Raw genomic sequence first — 23,284 nt, forward strand, 5'->3', positions numbered from 1 at the left:
TATTCTGAGCCGTATCCTGTGAGCTGTGTTATAGATACTGAAAGCCCCATCAGGTGGAAGAAGTTAACTACGTGATGACGAGACTGTAGCCACGACATAAGCTGCCACAATTCCGAGAACAGGTCTCAAAGGCAATGGGAACAAACCGACCCTGGAACTGAAGATTAACTGTACTTAAAACAATCAAGATGACCCTCGTCAGACCACTGAATGATCAATTTCAAGATGACTCTCAGAGCTGACTGTGCTGTTTCTGCATGTAGCCCCCAGCCTCCGTCTATAAAAGCTCTTGCCCACTGATTGTCAGTGGGGTGGGGAGTCGGCCTTTGGACAGGAGTCCGTCCTCCCCTCGGCAAATTTTCCTTTCCACCAACATGCCTCTTTATTGGCTTCTGAGTGGCGAGCAGCCAGACCCCACTTTCAGTAACAATATGGAAGACAGCAAGGAGGTACAGGCCCTCTTTCTGCTGCTTCTGTCTGTGGCTGTGAAGGAAGATGGGGGGCAGGGGTTTTGAGTTTTCTGCACGGCCGCAATGTTCCTGGGTCCAGATACTACTTTCACGGAAGCTAAGAAGAAGTTGCAGTGGCAGGAGAAGTCAAATTCAGCGTTCCAGGGTCCTGTCTACCCTTGAGGTTGTGGAGGGGCAGTGGCAGCAGCAGTGGCGGTGGGTTCCTGGACTGCGGCTGCCGTGGTGTATGCATTCCAGAGGTGGCTTCTTGATTTCCCTGCCTTTGTGAGGACTGCAGAGGCAGAAGTTCCCCTGGGGCCATTCAGCAGTCATGTCCTGGAAGGCATTCCTGGAGACTGCCCCTCCAGCCCTCCCAACAGTTTTGTACTCGATTCCCCAATTATCCTTCTTCCAGCTTAGCACAGCTAGAAGAGTTTGGGTTTTCTGCAACTGACAGTGGTACATGAAATACCTTTCTGACCATCTTTTTGTGTCAAATTCTAGCCATCTTCCAAAGCCGAGAGGAATCCTGCTTCTTTGCCCATCTTGATAGAATCCTTCCGTTTTCTTGACTCCTTTTGCTATTTTAGTATGGCAAGTTATTTGTATACTTTTCTATCCTTGGTTTTAGTAACTTTGGCTTTGTTTTCAAAAAAAAAAAAAAGAAGCCCACTTAAAGTACTAATAGGGGGATAATTTATTATGAGAATATAGAGGCATCTCACAGTAAACAGACACAGGACCAGCAGTCAGTCTTCATAGGGTAGAGACCAAGAAGTAGAAAGCCTGTTTTGTGTGTGTGAGCATACAGCCTGAAACTGAACCCTAACATTTTGACTAATCAAGAACATTGGCAGTAGAGAAAATGTTTTCTCCCAATCTCATATATATTCATTTTCTTGTTGAACCATTTCAAAATAAGGACCTTCCATAGCTGGTAATAATATCAATACAACAAGAAAAATAGGTTATATTAACTGGATATTCTTGTTTTTACTTTTTATATGGCATACTGGTATAATGTAAAATATGTTAGAAGAGTGTATCTTAAACCCATTTTTCTTATCTGCTGATTTTCATGCATAAATTTATCTAGTAGCAACCACAGATTTTTTTCCCACCTACCTTCCCCACCCCATGGTAACGTAAAATCGTCCTTACTTCCTGCAATACTCCTCATAATAATGTCCTGCCCTACTGGACTCTGAACTCATTTCTGTAATTTTTTTTTTTCTTTGTAAGTGCTGAGCTTTAACTAGAAAGCTCAGGATAAAAGGCAAGACAGTGCCACAAAAACAGCCACCCTGACAGGGTTTCTCCTCGAACCAGGGGGTGACCATGACCTGCTGTGAAGGATGGACAGCCTGCAATGGATTCAGCCTGCTGGTTCTACTTCTTTTCGGAGTAACTCTCAATGCAATACCTCTAATTGTCAACTTAGTGGAGGAAGACCAAACTTTTAAAAACCCCATCTCTTGCTTTGAATGGTTGTTCCCTGGGATTATTGGAGCAGGTCTGATGGTGAGTGAAATTTATTTGACTTGATTTGGAGCTATTTTACTGAACACGGTCTAAAGACCATCCTGCAGCCTTGCCGTGAGCTATGTCTTGGCTTAGGATATAGTGAGGATCAGTGAGTACGGTATTAATTTATATTGGCATCAGTGAAGAACAACAATTTAAATGAACTGTGGTACAGGCTAGGGAGCTTGGGCAAAAAATAAGATATTGATAAAAATTGGTTGGGTAATTACGTATCATACTTCTTCGCATATAAGGCTGCTCTTCCAAGCTTCATAGTTAGTGTTCGGGACTTTTTGAATTTATTCCCTCAGCTTTCCTTTGCCAAAACCAGCTCTGAGTATTCACAGGGAATACAGCAAAAGCGAGAAGTGCTCAAGAGGAAGGGCAAGAACATTCCATGCCCGATGAGTCTCCTGGATGATGACTGTGAGGCACGAACATGGCATGGCCTGCACCGAGGGGAGTTGGCCCAAGAGGTTTGGGACTTGAAACCCTGGCTTTCTGACCTCAGGGATGTTTTGACTCAGATCTTTTACAACCCGTACATCATGGTGCTTGTTTAATGTTCGATCATTTTTAACAGGGCTATCTTTGTTGAAATCCGTAGCAGAGCAGTGTAAGATAGAACTCCCCAAGGTACCTGATCATAAGTCACCCGAGGCACTTGTAATACACGTAGATTTGAGATATTCTGGTTGTATATTCTCCAATATACTACCGTTAGCAAATCATTTATCCTGTGATTTTGTTTCCATATCAGTCAAATGGGGATGTAATTGAAGTTTGAAAATTCAGCATTCAAGAGCCTTGTTTTTGTTATACCACTTGGGTGCTATAACACCCACTTGTGGTCTCGTTAATGCCAGAGAAATGCGCCTTTGCTTGGATGTATGTGTGTGTGTGTATGTGTGTTACAATGATGATCAGTTATTGCTTCTAGTCTTATTCTAGTCTTATCTCCAGACTTAACATGAAAACACTTGTAGGTCATTATATATGAAAGAGAGACCACTGTTAAGTGCTAACCACTGGGTTCATACATTACACTATCTTATTTAAATGCTATAATAATTTGGTTGAGTAGTTATTAACATTTGTATTTTAACAGACCAGCAAACAGAAGGTTAAGAATGTTAACAAGGTCACATAGTAGGTGTGAAACCCAATTCCAGATTTATCTGACTCCAAAGTTCTGTTTTCCACCAGTATTAGCAACATAATCCTCATCACCTGTCTCAGGCTGCCAAAGGGGAAAGACAAGATCTATAACTTAACCCATAAACTTAAGTGACCAGGAAACTGAAGATAGAAAAATTATATAAATATGAAATCGTTTCAGAGAATCTGGACTTTTTTTTTTTTTTTTGCAGTACGCAGGCCTCTTACTGTTGTGGTCTCTCCTGTTGCGGAGCACAGGCTCCGGCCCGGGGCATGAACCCGTGTCCCCTGCATCGGCAGGCGGACTCTCAACCACTGCGCCACCAGGGAAGCCCTGGACTTTTCTTGTTCCAGGATTAAGTTTGCTTTATCACCTCAATAAATATTAACAATGTGCTGGGATCACGCCAGGCTCTTACTATTACTCGGTATTGTGGAATATCTTCAAAGTATCAAACAACTCTTTGAAAAGTTCAATAGACATTTTATAGCTAGAGCCTCAAACTCTAGACTAGGCTCACAAGCAAATAAGTGGGTGATAGAAAGGTTATTTTCTTGATCCTTGGCTATATATAGAATGTGGAAGAATATCTTTTTTCAAAGGGAATTGTGTCCTTTACATCTATCAAAATACTGACTTAGTTCAAAACATTGAACTCTCAATATACTTGTAAATACACAAAGTTAATGAAGAAATCACTGTCGTGATAAGCACTTTAGTCATAGTTCTTGAAATCTTTCTAATCTGTAGCATTTTAAATTAGAATTGTTTCAAAAGCAGGGAATTTTGCAGGAAGTAGTCAATAATAAAAACTATGGAATTCATTATCGATTACTCCATAAAATAGTCATTTTATGGTTTTATGATTTACCCAAAACAGAGGTGAACCTTGTCATCTTTGAAACCATAACTAAGAGTAAAAATGTTACGTAATTACCTTCACCTATTATCTGCTAAATGGAAAAATCAATACACATTCTTTTTCCAAGTCCTGAAAAAACGACTTGAAACGTTTCCTTGAAATGTTTCCTCTAAAAAATAAAGACCATTTTATTTTATAGATTAATTGTAAGCCTAATCTTAATCATGCCTATTTACTGAGTTCACTTATTGTGTAATAATTCACCAATTATTAAAATCTTAACAGAGAAGAAATTGTTGAACGTTACATTAGAAAATATTATGTCTAACAAAAATTTTCAAAATAGATTTTATATAATGAGCCATTGTTTTGTTTGTTACTTTCATGTTCAAGTACTTAGAGGAACCCTGAAAGTTTGAATTCTATTAGAGTTGTAATGGTCTAAAGCTCTTCTGTACTTCACTTATGAAATCATATGCCTTATTTCTAAAACTGGATGAAAATATGGATTTCTGTAAGGAAAAATAAACAGTGCTACTTCTTTTCTTTATAAAAACAAACGACTATCAAGAAAAAGTTTCACAAAAACTCATGCATTCAAATGTGCTTAGGAATTGAAGAGAAAGATTATTCTCAAGATTACTTATTTGTGCAGGAGATTATCTGGAAGACTTATAATTCAGTCACATACACACACACACACTTTCACATTTTAATGTTCATCCTATAAAGAGCCCCTCTAATTTCCAAAGCTCTGAATAAGCAAAATGGTTGAAACACAGAGTTATCAAGTTACCCATGATGTAACAAAGATGTGTCAACATGCCATGAAGTCAACCAGGTGAGGATTCATACATAAGCTATTATTACTTTATAAAATTCCTTTGCAAGAGAAGGGAACTATGAAAGTATCTCTTTCAGCATCTCTGAAATAAATTAACCTTCAAGAAAGTTAGCAGAGTTTAATTTACATCAATAAGGAAAATGGAATGATTTATCCATTTTAATTATAATTTAATGTTGCTCTTTCTTTTAACAGATTAATTTTCTAAATCAGGGGTTAACACGTTTTTTTCTGCGAAAAGCCAGGTAGTGAATATTTTAGCCTCTGTGAGCCAGTCTCTCTCACAATAATTCAACTCTACTGCTGGTGCGCCAAAGCAGCATGGATAATAAGTAAGCGAATGGGCATGTCTGTTTTCATAAAAGTTTATAAAAAAGAGGCAGTGGGCCAGTTTGCCAGTTCCTGTTCTAAATGATTTGTTCCTTAAGCTCAGAAGGCAGTATCACTTCTAAGTACAACAAAAGAAATTTAGCCCATGAACACTGACACCTATTTGGGTACATACATTTCTTTTCCCTTTTCTTCTGGGCTCTCAGCTATGCCTTGAATGGCTAGGCTGCCATACATACACGTGCCCTTTGAATTATAAGAGTGTTGGTGGTCAAGGCAGTATGCAAGCAAAGCTTGATAACAATACAGTGTTTTCCATATGTGACACGGAGTCAGCACATGGTCAGAGTGGGGTGAAGTCTGTCAGGAAAGCTGCCTTGTAAGGCTGTTCAATCCGAGACCTGCTCTGAAAGGACAAAGGTGGACATGGTCTTGGAAAAATGGATTGGGGAAGGAGCAATTAGGAGGAGGACAATGAGATGAGTGAGGGGGTGATGGTGGTGGGGAAGATGAGAATGTGCAAGCTCTAAGGAGGAACAGAGAATTGCTAGAATCGGCCAGTGTGACTGGAATAGTGGTTGAGTCTGGGCTCTGGAACCCTAATGCGCAACTGTGACTCCCAACTCTTCCACTTTCTTAGGCAAGTTACTCAAGCTTTCTGTGCCTCAGTTTTCCGACCCAGTAAAATGGGGATAATTGGCACCTACCTCATAGGATTTTTTTTTGTGGTACACGGGCCTCTCACTGCTGGGGCCCCTCCCGTTGCGGAGCACAGGCTCCGGACGCGCAGGCTCAGCTGCCATGGCTCACAGGTCCAGCCGCTAGGCGGCACGTGGGATCTTCCCGGATCGGGGCACGAACCCGTGTCCCCTGCATCAGCAGGCAGACTCTCAACCACTGCGCCACCAGGGAAGCCCTACCTCATAGGATTTTTACGAGGCTGTGAATGAACTAAAACACGTATAGCACCTATAACAGTGCCTGGTATGTTGTTAGAACTCAGTAAAATGTTAGAAAACAAGAGTGGAAGGAGAGAGAGAGAACTACTCAAGGGCAGCTGTGCTGAGACGACAAAAAACTTATGGCTAAAATATTTTAAGTGTAAGGAAGTAATCGACATTCAACCCTTCAATGATACAAAACTTCTTTCATGAAGAATTTCTAGTTATAGCTGCTGACTAGTTATTAGTAGAAATTTTAACCTAAGGCCTGTGAACATGGCATCATTTCTTACAGCTTTCCCCAGCAATATGTGTTCCCTTGACACAGAATGTAATACAAGATTTCTAAACATCAGTGTGAAGTGAGATCATTCCATACCATGGATACAGGAGTAGAAAGGAGAATGTAGAACTAAAAGTAATTCTCAAATCATAAGTTTGGGGAACTACTGAGCTGGTGGTGACCCTGGGAGTGAGAGGAAAGTTAGGGAAGTGGGAGAAGGGTAGTGACAGAATTCTTAGTTCCCAACTACCAGGCAGACAAAACCATCGAGTTCCTTTCTGAATCCTTGCCAGATTAATTCACACTATTTTGGGGAAATTGGGTAAGTGGTTGCAGATTATAGTAAAAAAAAAAAAAAAAAAAGTGAATTTTGGATGATGCAACCATTCTTTCAGAAACATTCCTCCAAAATAATGAATAAATAACTTTATTTAAAATCCAAGTCTCTCTAATGACTCAAAGTAAAAATGCAGACGGAAGTTTTAAATTGCTATACTGAAATCCCCCATCCTTTCCCCCTTTTTAATCTTTATGGTCCAAATGGGGATCGTTAAGGGTCACAAGATCAAGGACATTGTCACATCTCCTTTTTATTCTCTTAAGCCTCTTGGCTTCCCACAACTGCTGGCAAGTAGAAAGTGAAGATTATTGCTTTATCATCTGATGAGAAGTAATAATATTCTTTGTTCCTGTTGATGTAATTTCCAGGTCATTCCAGCAACAACGATGTCCTTAGCAGCGAGGAAAAGAGCATGCTGCAATAACAAAACCGGGGTGAGCACAGCACAGCTGGTCTGGTGCATAAGCAGTTACCGGCATCTCAGCAAAGCCGCCGAGGCGTCAGCATCTCCTGAATCACCGTGTGGCTCCAGTGGCAGGGCTGGTCCTAGAAACATGTTATTTAGAATAATTTATATGATAATGCTGAAAGTGTGAAGTTTGTCTTTTTGTTTTCCCATAAAAATTTGGTTTTGGAGCGAGCTTTCAGACCTCTCCTCAATCTTCGGTTTCAGTCTAAAAGTTTTCAAAGAAAGGAGATTTATGTCTGCACTCAGGGCTGTAATCAATTTCATAATACTCAAATACTTGTTACTTTTGTGGTGTGTATAAAATACTTAGGGAAAAAGTATCCTCAGTTCTCTTATGCATGTGAAAGACTGGTTTACTAGGAGCAGAATGTTAATTGTCCTTATCCAGTTAAGTTAAAGGAGACAACACTTATTTTTTCAAACATTTGGTATGTATAAAATTGTAACTATGTTAAAAGTAAAGGAAATTAATATTTATTAACCTTCTCTCACTATACTCAGAACATTTTCAAATACGCTATCTTATTTTTCTGAAAACCCATACGTTTTATGATCTGTTTTACTGAGCAACTGATCCTCAGAGAAAGCATATAACCTGCAGTGTAGCACAGTTATTAGGTAGGTTTGTATCCAAATCCATCAGACTCCAAAATTCCCAGTCATCATACTATTTATGCCATGAACATTGTTACGAAGTAACACTGAGGGCTCTCATAATTCTTTAAGGAAGCAGGTAGATCAATAAATAAGAAATCACAGTAAATATTCCTGACTGAGCTTGAGGTTTTAAAGCAATGGTTCTCAGCCTGATGGGAACATTAGAATCACCTGCGGAAAATCTTAAAAATACCAATGCCTGGTGGCCCCCCTGAGATTCTGCATTAGTATCTTTCAAAAGCACCTTGTGTGATTCTCATGTGCTCCCAGGGGTGAGAGCCACTGTTTAAAAGGGTACATATTTATAGCCATGAGTTTGGTTTATTTATTTTTTAAATTACCTTTTCCTGACATTTGGTATTCATATAGGATTATAGTTACTTTGCTAGTTATTTACAGTCTATCTTTGTTCCTGACACACTGTAGTGGTCCGTTGAAATGGACAAGGTTCACGTAGAGCATAAGAGTTCAGGTTTTTCAGAAACAGTGGCAAGACCAATGATCTTTTAGCAAGTCTAATGAAATGGCAGGCACTCTGCCCTCTGCCTTCTTGTGTAAGTCACACCTAATCAAACTGTGATCTTGAGATCTAGGACTGGAAGGTGTCAGCAGAATGGCAGCAGCTGATGATAAAGACTGCATGTGCTGCTGAAACTAGAAACAGACAGGCAACATGTAACAACATGTGCAAATGTGCCTACTTTATTTTTCAGATGTTTCTTTCATCACTTCTGAATGTGATCACAGTCACTGGAGCTGCATACTGCCTGACGGTGTCCATCCAGGCTCTCGCGGAGGGCCCTCTCATTTGTAACTCTCAAGGCAACAGAACTTCCAGTTGTGAACTTTCATTTGAAAACTTAACGTGAGTAACCTTTTGCCGTCTTACACAGTTGCAGCTAGTTAGGTTAGGATAGTGTGGTGCTGACCCAGTGCCATGTTATCTGGCGTGGGACAGATTCTTAGGTATTTAGCACATTAATCCCAATTGGCCCAATCGCAGAGAAATGGAGGAATCACTGCATTCAGAGTGCTTTGGGTATGGTCTCGTCTAAAAGGAGTAGTTGACTTAGATGGATTATCCTTGTCCTTTAAAAATCTACAGCTGCATATGTGCATGTATATTAAAAAGTTCTGGAAATATACACCAAAAACTTAACTTTCATCTTTGGAGAATGCTAATGGAGGATGCCCTGGGGGAAGGAAGGGAGCACTGACTTTCTCCACTTCTGATCTAATTTAATCTGTAGACCCTGGGACTTCCCTGGTGGTCCAGTGGGTAAGACTCTGCGCTCCCAGGGCTGGGGGCCCGGGTTTGATCCCTGGTCGGGGAACTAGATCCCTCATGCATGTCCCAACTAAGAAGTCTGCATGCCGCGACTAAAGATCCCACGTGCCACAAGGAAGATCCTGTGCACCGCAGCTAAGACCTGGCGCAGCCAAAATAAATAAATAAATATTTTAAAAAATTGTAAGCCCTAAGCATATATTACCTTTATAATTTGATAAACTGAATAAAAACACAGTAAGTAAAAAAAAAATCTAGAGGCTTACCTATAAGCCTTAAGAAAGAAACAAAGCAGCAGCCAATGGAATCATGCAAACATAATAGAAACACAGTCAGCATGACAATGAATCAAAAGTTTAACTCACAGAGTAACAAATAATGCTGAAGAGTTACATGGAAATGGCTCATTTCAGTCTTGTAAGATGGTTCTGGGCCTGAATCTAGGCACAATTTGTAAAACTGGAAGAAAAGAACAACCTAATTCATTCGTTACCTATATATTGTTCAGTATGGAAAAAAACTAGAATTCACTTTTGTAGTTACATGAAAATTTTTTTCCCCTTTTTCCTTATCTCGCTGCATTAAAAAAGAAAAATCTCTCAAAATTTGCATACCACAGCTGTTGTGGATCAAAATCCAAAGAAACTCCCTTTACTAGTAGAGCTGGAGTAGAAAATTAGAGATTTCAACCACACATGCTATACACATTCAGTCCTCAGCGCATGGCTACTCACCATGTACCAGGCGCCAGGCCAAGCTGGAGGTCACAGCATCAAGGTATTCCCACTCTAGTTGGGGAGACAGACAGTTACGGAGAGTAAACAATTACAGAAGAGTGACCCTACGCTCGCTGCAAACTGCAATGAGCATACTCATATTCCACGTGCTGACATGCTGTTGTTCTTCCCAGGCTGCACATCAGTTGCTGGTATGCAGAAATGCAAACTCTCTAAGAACACTTAGTCCTACTGTAGAAAACCAAAGATAAATCATGTCAGGACAGATGTGTTAGGGCTAAAAGTTTCTCATTCTCCATACCTTGTTACAACAAGGTTTTAACCAGACATATTTGAAATGCCTTTTGTGAGTAAACATTGTACATCGGGTTTAAGAACAGACGCAACACACCAGTTTTGCACTAAGAACTGAGCTCCTTGAACGGGGGAGCTTGTTTTAGTTTCTTTAGCCAGTAGAAGAGTGCCTGCACGAATAGGTGCGACCACAGGAAACTTAATATTCAACCCTTTCTGACATAGAAAATTTCATACAGTTCAATCTAAGAGTAGATCCTCTGTAGATGCTTGTTGAGTGATGGGATATACGATGTCAACGTTTTACAACTGTTAAGAGTACAACGGCACATGCTCAGAAACCCTCATCTTAGCTATAGTTTCTGGGCACGATGTTACAAAAGCACTTTCTGTTTTACCATACATGTCCTTTTCTAGGCACAATGCTGCATTCTTTAGACGGTCAGTGGTATTCCTGAATATCTTATCTTTATCATTTCTTTCATTTTGTCCAGTGCCATTCATCCAGAATCCTTCAATCTGCAGTGGTTCTTTGACGACTCTTGTGTTTCTCCTACGGATTTCAATAATCCCTCCAACAACAACACAACAGCCAGTAACTGGAGAACATACAGCTTACACTTCAATTCTATGGAAAACAAGCATAGGATTATCCATTTCTCAGTATTTTTAGGTCTACTGCTTGTGGGCATTCTTGAGACCCTGTTTGGGCTCAGTCAGATACTCATCGGCTTCCTTGGCTGTCTGTGTGGAGGAGTCTCTAAGCGAAGAAACCGAATTGTGTAGTTTAATAATAAAAAAATGGAAATACTAGCTTGAACCATTTTAGAATGACATTTAAAAGACATGCTTTTAGAAATTCAATAATGGAACATTATCTAGAAAGCTGTGGATGAGTCAGTTTAATCCAAAGGTTGTTTTTAAAGTCACCTTTGATGTACTTAAAAAACAAGTCAAGCTTCCACACTGAAGCATGTTGGTAAATGCACATTTTCATATGGAAAGAAAAATATCATCAGTGGTTGACTTTGGGGAAAAGTGGAGAGAAGCTTTCAATTTGTTTTGTGTCTTTCTGTACTATTCGGATTTTCTAACTATGTTCTCATATGTGGAGAAAGGAAGGGAGGGAAGGAGGAGGGTAAGCAGGAACAGAAGTTATACTGGAAGCCAAAGTATGGGACCTTTTTATTGCACTTCTTTATACTTCAAAAAGGTTAAATATATACAGTTGACCCTTGAACAACACAGGTTTGAACTGTGCAGGTCCACTTATAATGCAGATTTCTTCCAAGAGTAAATAAATACTAGAGTACTACACGATCTGCAGTTGGTTGAATCTGTGGGTGCAGAGTCCTGGATACAGAGAAACCCAGCATATGGAGGCTCAACCAAAAGTTACATGTGGATTTCTGACTGCGTGGAAAGCTGGCGCCCCTAACCCCTGAGTTATTCAAGTGTGAACAGTAATCTAAATACAATCAAGTTTTTAGACCTAATTCAGCTTACAGAAAATCCAGGGAAAGAGGACATTATTCAGACAAATTCAAAAGGTGGGACAGTAAACAGTCAATGGTCCCCTGTTTTCAACAAGAAAATGTAGTATAAGAAAAATAAAAGGTTGGATGGGTGGAGGGAACTATTCTAGATTAAGAGAGCAAAGAGACAGACATGATTCAACCAAATAGATTACGTGAACCTCGTTGGGGATAACTGGGGGAACCTGCACAAGGACTGGTTTAGGTAATATTAAGGGCTTACTGTTAGTTTTTTTATGCCTGATGATGGTTTTATGGTTATGTAGGAAAATGTCCTTATTTTTCAGAAATGCATATTTATGTGTTTGGGGGAAAATGCCATGTTTTTAAGACATTTCAGTTAAAAAATGAAGCAACTGAAAAATGTTACGTTTAGGTGACAGGCATATGGCAATTCCTTACACTCTTCAATTTTCCTATGTTTGCATTTTTCGCAATAATTAAAAAAACAATAAATACCTAGGGGAAAAAAATCAGTCTTTCGAAATCTGGCTTATATATATGCCAAACTTTAAGACAGGATAACGAAACAGCGTATTTACCATATTAAAATGTTATAAAATAGACAAAACTCAAAATCTACAATTTTCTGAATATGATCATTCCTGCTTTTTATTTCAATTATGTATATTCACTGGGCTTAAGATTTTAGAAATAATTTACAATACATATATTATAGCTGTCCCCCTCCCCCCAATCAGTAACATCAAGAACTTATAGGCATTTTTTTCTGAACCCATTTACTGTAATAAAGACCTTCTTCCTATACTCCTATAAATACCTATTTATCCTTAAGGCCTAGCTTAAAAATCTACTATTTGAAAAAGCCTTCCCAGAGTGCATGATTTCAACAAACTAAGTTAGCACTTACCCAAACCACGATTATCATACCTGTCACAATGTAACGTAAATATTTTTGTTTATAAATCCATCACTTTAACACAATTTAAGAGAACAGGGACCATGTCCTTCTCATCCATTTATTCATTAGCTCTTTCCTTCTTCAGGTCCTCAGCAAGGCCTCTTCTCTGCCCAGCTCCCACCTCTCACTCCCACCTGTCTAAGCTCTGGCTAAATCCTCTTCATCTTTCAGACTTCAGCACAAGTATCACTTTTTCTGAGGCCTTCCCTAACAGCCTAATGGAAGGCAGGCTTCCCTTTACTCTCTCCTTTAGCGTTCTTTCATTTACAGCAGGGGTCCCCAACCCCCGGGCTGTGGACCGGTAGCGGTCCACGGCCTGTTAGGACCCGGGCCGCACAGAAGGAGGGCAGTGGGCGCGCGAGCGGAGCTTCAGCATCCGCCGCGCCCGTCGCTCTCATTTCCACCTGAACAATCCCCCACTACCCCGTGGAAAAAACGTCTTCCACGAAACTGGTCCCTGGTGCCGAAAAGGTTGGGGACTGCTGACTTAACAGTACTGATCACAATGGCAATAGCATTTTAATGTGTACTTGTTTCTTAAATTTCACTCTCCCCCATAAGACCATAAGCTGCATGGGTACAGGGATATTTTTCTTTTATTCACTCCCGGGAGAGTCAGTACCAAGTACCGTGCCCGATACAAAGTAGGGCCACTACGAATATTTTGTTGAATGAATTAATCCTATCTTTAGTACTCAGCTTTTAGCCAAGACTCAACACTTACTAAATGAATGTCCAACTGCCAAGAGCCACAAAATTAAAACACAAGTAAAATAAACACGACAGCTCACTGTATTTGACTGAACAAGTCAATGACAGTGCATATAATCTTCATTAGCCTGGAAATGGGTGAGAGATGACCCCAGTTTGCTACAGGGTCATGAACAGAGACGTGAGCCTCTCATTTCAGAGGGCAAAAGAAAGGATGGTTGGCAGTAGCACAATCAGCTGAAATAGCTGGCAAGTTAGTTCTTTGCAATTTTGGTCTTGTGGAAACTGCAGCCTTGATTAAATGCCTAAAGCCGATGGGCCACTTGTGGTGAGGTGGCTTTTGGGGACATGCCATCTCCACCCCGGTACCTAAACTTACAAATGCACGTCTATACACCCCCCCACACACACACAACATGCACCTAGTCATCTACAAAGCTCATTGTTTTTTATTTCTCACTTCCATTCCCATGTTCAATCTCACGTTGGAATCTTTATACTTTTATTTTTTTACTGCATCCACCATCTGAAACACTCTCTCCCTGTTCTTGGGCATATATCTCAAATTCCTTCTCCTTCATAAAATTATTTTTATAATCCTCTACTTCTTTAATAAGCCTTATTTCCCTCCTCCTCCATTAATCTGTCAATTCCTTAAGAGCAGGGCTTGTGGTGCATCTGCTATAACCGCTTACTACTGAGGTCAGTGCTGTGCACACACGACTCTCTACTTACTGACACGATAATACATTGTAAGTAAAAGAACAAGTTACGGTAGTTACATTTTTCCAAACTTGAGGCCAGAAGAAGTTCAATTTCAGTGTCAAATATGATCAAGAAGCTGGATAACAGACATTCATGCAGGAAAAGAAGGAAAGCTCTCTTGCAAATATATTTTCATAAAATTATTCCTCAAAGTGTCAATAACCAGCAAATGCTTCAACAAGTATTCCTAGAAGTGAAAAACGCCCAACCTTTAAACAGAGTTCCGAAAGTAGTGGCACAATGTACTTGCTACACTTGTACTTGCTACTTAGTTGTATGGCACTAGTGAGTATGGTAGGTTGTTTACTGTTACTGGCCCTGACTGTATCCTTTTCTTCCACTGTTCCCTGCATCTGGAATCTTTTCTTCATTCTCTGCTTGTTGAAATCATATATTTATTTATTTCAAGGTTCAGCTCAAATATCTAAGAAGTATTTCCTGACCATCCTGACCAGGAGTGAATCTGTTCCTCTCAACTCCCAAACCACTTTCTTACAATGATGAAAAATGACTTCTAGGGAAGGGAGGCTGGCATAGCTGGACTTGGTTTTGGAGTTAGAAAGACTCAAGCTCTTTTGTTTTTAGATCTGTGACAAGGTGAAGACATGTTTCTTTGTTGTCCCCTTTTGGTTGCTAAGTTGATTTCTCATTTACCCTTTCACTGAGGGTGTAGTTTTTTGGGGTTTGAGTTTCATGCAGGAGTCTCCTGTTATAGCTAATGCCTGCCTAAGAAGACATGTAATTATATCTCCTACCCCCGTATAGCCATTAAGAGAGAAAGTTCTAGGTCTCCAGTGTTTGGGAAAAGTCAATAGGGAGAAAAATAGCTTTTGTGCTTATCTCCTGGAATTCCTGCTCATGTTCATTTTTGACTTTTATGGAATCAATCCTTTTCATGTCTGCCCAACAAAAGAGGTGTTAACTTTATCCACTATTCTTTTTAATTTAATTTAATTTATTTATTTTTGGCTGCATTGGGTCTTCGCTGCTGCGTGCAGGCTTTCTCTAGTTGCGGTGAGTGGGGGCCCCTCCTTGTTGCGGTGTGCGGGCTTCTCATTGCGGTGGCTTCTCTTGTTGCAGAGCACGGGCTCTAGGCAGGCGGTTATCAGTAATTGTGGCTTGTGGGCTCAGTAGTTGTGGCTCGCGGGCTCTAGAGCGCAGGCTCAGTAGTGGTGGCACACGGGCTTAGTTACTCCACAGCATGTGGGATCTTCCCGGACCAGGTCTTGTACCTGTGTCCCCTGCACTGGCAGGCGGATTCTCAACCACTGAGCCACCAGGGAAGTCCTTATCCATTGTTTTTTAAATCATTTTTGTAGTTTCAATTATTCACAGAAATTACCTTGAGATATACATATAAAGATAGAATTAATATAATTAAAGACATCATTAGGATATTATAAAAGTCAGAAGACTTTCATGGGTAAAAAAAATTGTCACCAAACTCAGGATAAACCCTAGGAATTAAAGAAAAGAATCCTTCCTCCAAGTATTTTTTTTTTTTGGAAGGACAGGAGAGAAGCAAGAATAGAACAGTTCAATATACCTACATCTAAGGAATTTCCCCTAATTGCCTTTCTCAAAACTCACTGCCTTGGTAGAAAGATACTGAAGATGTATGGAGAATACTGCACCTAAGTAAAATTCTATCCATTTCTGAAACAAAAAAAGGAAAAAAAAAGTTTGGGAACTAAAGGTTCCCAGCACTTGGTTTCATTGATGCATTTAATCTCATCAGATTTAGTATATCAGCTAAATACAACGGAAAAAGCAACACAACTGAAGGTTTTTTTTTTGCGGTACGCGGGCCTCTCACTGCTGTGGCCTCTCCCGTTGCGGAGCACAGGCTCCGGACGCGCAGGCTCAGCAGCCATGGCTCACGGGCCTAGCCGCTCCGCGGCATGTGGGATCTACCCGGACCGGGGCACGAACCCGTGTCCCCTGCATCGGCAGGCGGACTCCCAACCACTGCGCCACCAAGGAAGCCCAACTGAAGGTATTTTTAGCTGAACCACTTTGTAGACACTACAAATCACAAAAACAGCTGTAACAAAACCAGCGCCTACCACTACCAGGACGAAGATCTGAAAGGAAGCAAGTGGGTTCTTACTACCTGCCAAGTCATTAATTGCTTTCCTTGCTCCAGAGCCGGGAAAACTTAGGTGCATATAAAGAAACATAATATGGAATATAGCTCACAGCACAATATGATGAAATAAAATCTTTTGATACACAAATATAGCTTTGGTTGACAGTTTATTAAATACACTACATTTGTACCTTATTCTGTAGTTTTTTAAATCATTCACACAAGGACTTACTAAAAATGTACTTTATAGAAAACCATCTGCAAAACTAAAATAAAAATAAAAATAAAAATGCACATTTTGCCCTCATCTTAAACTGCTGAAAATGTTAGGAATTATTTTATTGAAGGTGATCCTGAAACATGAGGTGACTTGAGTTTATTAAATCTGACACCAGACCATGACTTCAGTAGTGTTAATGTTGAAATGTGGATGCAAAAATGTCTATTAACTAAACTGTTTAATCTAACAGTGTTTGAGAAACAGGACGATATAAAGTATTATTTTTCCTTTACAGACACTTCTCTAAATCCATTTTCTGTACACTTTTTTCTCTCCCATTCATAGAATTAGCTGTGCAGATTGATGAGGCAAAAACAAAACAAAACAAAACAACAAACAAACTAGGTCCTATTTACAAAACATGCAAAGGGAGAATTTTAAGTAGGTGTTATGGCAGAACTGGTTAAAACTAAATACAGTCGAGTGACAGGACATACCTTTACTTCTGCAAATATAAGTCTTTCCCCCATCCTTTCTGGGAGAAATACATTTTCAGGGTGGGGACTGTAAAACGGCATACAATGCAAAGACAGAAATAAAGAAGTTTGCAAATTCTTTATATTTCCAGCTGTTGAGACAATATTTTTGAGAGTTGAGGTTACCTCTAGCGGCGAAACCAGAGCCAGCTATTAAGCAGCCAGAATGCTACAGTAATTGAATACATGACCATTTCTCTTTTAGCACGTTCTTTGTTCTCCTCTTCCAGAAGTTGTAGACGTCTATTTAGTTTGATTATCTAAGTAAAAAAGAACATCAAAAAATGAATAGAAGCTTTAATGCATGATGCAATCAGATTCTTACAAAGTAGTTTAATTTGTAAAAAGAATTATTACAAACATGAAGAGTTTCATTTGGAGCAAAATAAAGAAAGCTATATATAGAAAAAATGTTACCCACGACAGCTTAAATTCACTTAAATTCTCTTCTCTTATGAGCTTCTGTCACTCAGCTTCAGTTTTTCACCTTTAACCTGCTTTAACTGTTTTATGCCTTCTCTGAGTTACTAAAAGGATCCCAATAATTAACCTACTATAGTGGGCCCTGTGACCTGCCGCCCTTCAGGACTAAAAGGCTAATTCTCTACCTGTTAGGAGTGTCACTGGTTGACAGCACTGTCCTCGGCTGTTGGTCCCTACTGTGAATAGCTCTGGGCTGAACAACTGTCTTGCCCAAGTTCATGCTCCCTTATGAAGGCAGCATGAATCCACCGACTGGTCTGTGATGGGGTTAAAAGGCCCAGGCCGCTTGCTCCAACTGTGAAGGGTCATCTCAGCTTCAGAGCAATTTATGGATGCACTGGTTTGCTTAAAATGTTAGGATTCTTTGTTATTGGCTAGAATTACATCAATCCATTTTGGTAATACTGCTTTATGCTGATCAAAACATGTAAATAGTGGTTTAATATGTCTTTAATCAAAATGGGAAAGTCAATTATGGTTTAATAAATAGTTTGATAGATAAAATATTTTAATCCATGGGTTCCACTGGACAGAAAATGATAAAATGTTAGGAACTACCACTTGAAATATTATATGAATACAATTTAGGATAATATGATATTTGGTACATTAAATACCTGTCGTCTTAATGAAGCTGCATCTACAACAGTCATGTCATCTGAGGTTCCTTCAATCGTTGTATCTATATGTGAAATGCCATACCTAGCAGATAAGAAATAAAAATATAATTTAATATTAGAATAGAACTAAAAGTACCTGGCAAGTCAAATCATGTAATATATTGTGTAATGCTCAGAGAACTGTTAAAAAGACTGGTATTTAACAGTACAAATTACTAAAATATTTACCAATCTGAACGGGTACTAACAAAGGAAAGGAAAGAGCTTAGCGTAACAACTACCTACAATACTAGGAAGGTGTCCTGAAAGTTTGAGAAAGAGAAGAAACCCTGACTAAAGATATAAATAAGGAGACACTTTTCAACTCAGAGGGATAGGCAGTGTTAAAAAGGATACCTGGCTGAAAAGATTTGAGAGCTGCTGTGCTAGCATATAACGAAATACAATTCTCCCACCATCTGATGTCTGTATGTGGTTCCTCAGAAGTCCCTGCTGAGACTCATGGCAGGGAACACAAAGTAAACAGACTCCAGCTGAAAAAGGAAGACTCTGATCATGTTTTATTTCTCCTACTCTTCTCAGTGCCTCTTCTCTTGCCATTTCCACTCTTCACTTCTTATTTCCAATTACTTATTCTCTACTGTGTCTCCATAGAAGCAATTATAAAATCACCTGAATACATCCTGTCACTACATTCAGATCCAGAATTTAAATACTATAATTAAGAAGCGGTGTATAAAATAATACTGGAAAGCCACTAAGACAAACCTTAGAGAAACATTAAAAAGTATTTCTTGTTCAAATGCAGTTATTTCTAAAGGCGCACCGATTTTTAAATGAATGACAATAAACTTCTGAGATACAAATGCACACAAATGCTATTATTCCTCTTTGCCCAGATTTCCACTTTTAAAATATATTTTAATTAAGATACAATTCACATACCATATAATTCACCTCGTATATTTATATCCTTACTATTTGAATCCTGTATGGTTACTTCAGTAAAATGGCACATTAACTCTTCCAAATGAGTGGATCATAAATAAACTGAATTTAAAAGTTACTCCTATGTAATCTACAGAGTTGGCACATAGAGCATAATATTGATATTTTTAATATTTCAAGCAAGTCCCTATTACAAAAAGCATATTACCACACAAACGTGTATGAAGAGAATTATATTTTTCCTCCAGACACGTTAAAGACAAGTCTATTCAGAAAATCCTTTTGTTACAAATGCCACTGAAAATAATTCAAAAATAATAAATAACATAAAACAATTTTTAATTGTATAATCCTGCAGTGTCATCATTCTGAACGCTGATTTTAATTACATAGGTTGCAGTTTCAATGATAGATGGTATGTACTGACTTTAGATAATCTAGAACAATCTCTAAATGTTCTTTTTAGGGCTAAATTAACTTACTTTCTCCTAATCTGCCCCTTCCTTCTTGGGAACACAGCAAATATACTGGAATACCGAGAGTAACGGCATCAGATAGAGAAGTTAGCTACTAAGTTAGTAGGTGCTAAGAACTATGGCTTTACAAACATCTGAGTTAATTATTCCTTTGAACATTAAGCAGAATTCTTAAACAATTAGTGGAAAACATAAGGGTTGAAGATTCCTCTTCTCTACACTTTATCCTCAAAATAAAACTCTTCTATTTCTGTGAGGTCATACATGAGATAAATAATTGGGAAAAAAACAACAAACAGTAGAAGCAATTGCTTCAAAGGTAAAGGGACCCAGACTGAAGAGAGAGAATGAAGTATAACTGAAAGGGACTCCCCATAATTTAGATCCTGAACTAAGGTTTTAAATATCTGTAAAGGAAATCTTCATTTGCTAAGAAATCTAAGGATATGACAAAAGACTTTACTTGTGTAATTTGACTTAAAACTAAAACCTGTATTGATCAGAGCTAAAAACTCTGTAAGAAATCTAAGTCAGATCACTGCCTGAAAATACTTTCACAGAAAAATAAAAGGATCACAAACTTACGAGAAATACACAAGGAAAAACTTAAAACGGACTGAGTTAATATTGTAAAAAGAAACAAGTCAGCGGAGTGGAAAGGGACCCCTAAGGACACACTTTTCAATTTTCTAACCTGAATTCAGTATTAATGAGAAACCAGTATTTCCCTCTTTTCTTGCCTAAAAATGAACGTGCCAGCTTGCTTCCTCTCATCATAGAAATAATGCTGCCAGTTTTTTTTGTTTGTTTTTTTCTTTTGCAGTACGTGGGCCTCTCACTGTTGTGGCCTCTCCCATTGCGGAGCACAGGCTCCGGACGCACAGGCTCAGCGGCCATGGCTCACGGGCCCAGCCGCTCCGCGGCATGTGGGATCTTCCCGGACCGGGGCACGAACCCGTGTCCCCTGCATCGGCAGGCGGACACTCAACCACTGTGCCACCAGGGAAGCCCCTGCTGACAGTTTTAAATCTACTGCTACAGATAATCAATTTCTGCTTAAAATAAATAAAACTGGCTCTGAAAAAATTACAGAAATGCTGTCTGTAAATACTAACCAATTTTTTTTTTTTTTTTTAACCCAAGAAGTTGGGAAATGAGATTTTGGCACCTGAGAACCTCGAAGTATTCGTATGTGCCATTCTATCTGTCCTTGTGCATGACAGGAAGAAATAACTACTCAGGCTAAGCATATCTGAAAGTGTGAAAGGGACAAAAGTAAGAGAGAAAAGCTTAATCAACGGATGACAAAAATTCTTAAAACTAAATTCTCTTTCTAAACATTTAACTTCTCAGGTTACCAATGCTGATTTCCCCCAATTTAAGATGATGCTTTACAGACACATTTATCTACACACTGGAAGTGACATTACAGACTATTAACAACTAAAAAGGAAATGCTGGACAGAACCTCAGGCAACAATTAAAATGATGCACATAAAACAAGGTTTAAGATTATTTTTTTCTGTGTTTTAGTATGACCGCCAATAAGCTATTAAAACCATGTTTAAATACCCTGTCTCTGATGTTCCCATGATAATGTATCATAACTATTTTTCTTTATACTCTTTTGGCCAAATGTCATGAATGATTAGACTCACTGTTCTCAGAGAAAAACAGGATGTGCTCAGAGAAAAGCTGTAGAGATTCAAGCTATAATATAAAGGCGTGGCTGCTACATGCATTACGTCCTGCAAACTACACGTTCAGTCAACTCTCTACCCTGGTAATTACAAAGTCTCAAAGTTTACCTGGCGTTGTCATGATGAGGGTTAGAGGTGGCGGCAGCAGACCCACCACGCAACACAGGTCTAAGGCGGGTTTGTGCGGGAGAAGGCACAAGACAGAATCAGGAACCAGAGAGTAACAAGATAAAAGCAAAAATAAGACAAAAATAAGATAAATGTCAAATATGTTTGTATGTTTCAATACAATATATTTCAAACACTTCAAGTATCTTTGTCTCACTGTCCTCCACTTTATGATTTTCATAAGTTTAGTATCTTACAATGTGGTAAAAAACAAAGGGAACCTATGTTTTTCATAACAAAATAGCACCAGCATATAATTTTTTTGGTGCTTATATTTTGATTTATGAAATTCAAGACAGAGGACAACTCTGTTCAAAATGTATACTTTCTCTCTTCTAGTTGGAAAAAAAAATCACCAGCAACTTTAGAAGCATGTCAAGAACTGGTTAGTAGCACCTGCATCATCATGGTTGCTCATCTGATATCAAAGCTCTATCTCAAAAATTTCAAGAAACTCCCATTTCTCACAATTCCTTGCCTCCCACCTCATTAATTTTGCTTAGTGCCTGATACCTTAATATAGTTGTGTCTCATTCAAACCCTCAGCTCTCAAGAGCAAAACTGTAAGCCTCAGCTCTGGAGCTAAGGAGATCAGGGACATGCTCTGAGGGGCATACTGCAGCACATTACAGGAAGTGCAATCAGATATGTGAGTCTGACCTTGAGACAACCAGAAGCGACATACAGGACTGCTGGAAATGAAGATTAAGGTGCACTGGATTTTCACTGAGTACACACTTTGATTCTAGAGGTCTCTACCTAGGTAAGCAGTAACCTTTCCAATAAATTTTATTTTATTTTTTAAATCAGAAAACAAAAGCTCTATGTGGTCACTGGTCAATTCCCCAAAAAGTAATCAGCAATATTTATAACCAGAGAAAGGAGACTGGGGTATAGAACCCATATAAGGATTTGAAGAATTATTACATTCTATTTTGAATGTCTCCTACTCTACAGACGGATCAGGTTTTGTCTGAATTTAAGTATCAAGACAATTCTTACAGTAAACACTTAGTACCAAATGCACTGTTTTTTTTCTGCAAGTTGGCACAGCTGTAGAATTTTGGTTACAATACAAATCACTATTTTATGTCAGGTCAGTTTATACAAGAAAATTTTAATGTTTAGCTTGTATGTTTCCTAAAGGCACTACTGGTGCTTAAAGAAAATTTCCAGAGCCTACAGGATAAGAGACTTTTGGGTCAGATGTTAGACTTCTATTTTGTTGGCTAAAGAACAGTGAAAAATTACATATGCTTGAGACAGGTTTTCAACTCATCCCATCCTACTAATTAATTTATTCTGTGACATTAGGAAAACTTACTTAACTACAATCCTACACTACATTAACATAGGAAAGGTTAAAAATGAAGCCACCGCTTTGTCACCTAAAGCTTTTTCTAAAAAAATCATACATTGCTCAAAAGGAGCTGCCATATTCAACATATTCCACCACAGAGATTCCCCTTTTATGATGCAGAGCCAGAAAATAACACAGTTACCTTTCACAACGTATTTCATTTTGTCTTCTCACACTGGCAATTGACACATATAATATAAAAGTAAATTAGAGAGGTATTTGGCAAAGTTAGAAACTTCAAGTACCACTTTCTACTCTAACTATGACTTAATACATTAAAAAATCTTTTTAAGTTTGAAAATATGTTTTGTAATTAAAGTGGCAAAAGGGAATGAGATTCAAGGCTCTACAAGTTCCCGCATTAACTTGTATACTGACATTTTTGAGTAAATAAATGGTCTGACTTAGTAGAATATGTTTCTTTGCTAAAAAAAAGGGAAAACTTCTACAGTAAGTAAACAGTTTGGATGTATCAGGAATTATATGAATATTTTAAAAATTAAAAATTTAAATTTAAAAATGATAAATAACAAACACTGTTTCAACTGCAACTTTGCATTTCTAGGTCTTCCAA

General features: G+C 38.7%; 2 protein-coding genes and 1 long non-coding RNA gene across 18 annotated transcripts in view; 1 reads left to right on the top strand and 2 right to left on the bottom strand.

Moving 5' to 3' along the window:
- The first annotated feature begins 1,787 nt into the window (after positions 1-1,787).
- On the top strand, positions 1,788-11,181 carry TM4SF20 (transmembrane 4 L six family member 20). The gene is made up of 4 exons (XM_027119583.1): positions 1,788-1,970; positions 7,101-7,166; positions 8,572-8,723; positions 10,672-11,181. Exons 1-4 carry the CDS (start codon positions 1,788-1,790, stop codon positions 10,961-10,963), a joined length of 693 nt encoding a protein of 230 aa, XP_026975384.1. The 3' UTR covers positions 10,964-11,181.
- LOC113627200 (uncharacterized) lies at positions 6,804-11,144 on the bottom strand. Of its 2 annotated transcripts, XR_003435469.1 has the most exons (3): positions 9,881-11,144; positions 9,512-9,605; positions 6,804-7,278 (listed from the first exon to the last, which is right to left on the bottom strand). It is a non-coding gene; the product is annotated as an uncharacterized LOC113627200 (long non-coding RNA). The 2 variants fall into 2 exon arrangements; XR_003435466.1 differs by lacking the exon at positions 9,512-9,605.
- Positions 11,182-16,349: 5,168 nt separating the features above from the next.
- Positions 16,350-23,284, bottom strand: part of MFF (mitochondrial fission factor) — a 34,904-nt gene continuing 27,969 nt past the window's right edge. For 6 of the 15 annotated variants that reach the window (XM_027119647.1, XM_027119638.1, XM_027119674.1 and 3 more), the window contains 4 exons: positions 22,853-22,885; positions 21,291-21,350; positions 18,056-18,140; positions 16,350-17,215 (listed from right to left, as the gene is read on the bottom strand). In XM_027119647.1, the coding sequence (XP_026975448.1) occupies positions 17,084-17,215; positions 18,056-18,140; positions 21,291-21,350; positions 22,853-22,885 (310 nt within the window). In that variant the 3' untranslated portion in view covers positions 16,350-17,083. The remainder of the gene's footprint in view (positions 17,216-18,055; positions 18,141-21,290; positions 21,351-22,852; positions 22,886-23,284) is intronic. The other 9 variants (XM_027119682.1, XM_027119629.1, XM_027119707.1 and 6 more) reach the window with 2 other exon arrangements.

The sequence above is a fragment of the Aethalodelphis obliquidens genome, unplaced genomic scaffold (assembly GCF_003676395.1).
Source record: "Aethalodelphis obliquidens isolate GAN/ISIS:26980383/991018 unplaced genomic scaffold, ASM367639v1 scaffold2, whole genome shotgun sequence".
Lineage (NCBI taxonomy): Eukaryota > Metazoa > Chordata > Mammalia > Artiodactyla > Delphinidae > Aethalodelphis > Aethalodelphis obliquidens.

Excerpts from the sequence above, each read along its gene's own strand:
- TM4SF20 (XM_027119583.1), top strand. The coding sequence starts at position 1,788 with ATGACCTGCTGTGAAGGATGGACAGCCTGCAATGGATTCAGCCTGCTG. Across the intron at positions 1,971-7,100 it reads TTATTGGAGCAGGTCTGATG|GTCATTCCAGCAACAACGAT; the intron begins GTGAGTGAAATT and ends TGTAATTTCCAG. Across the intron at positions 7,167-8,571 it reads GCTGCAATAACAAAACCGGG|ATGTTTCTTTCATCACTTCT; the intron begins GTGAGCACAGCA and ends TTTATTTTTCAG.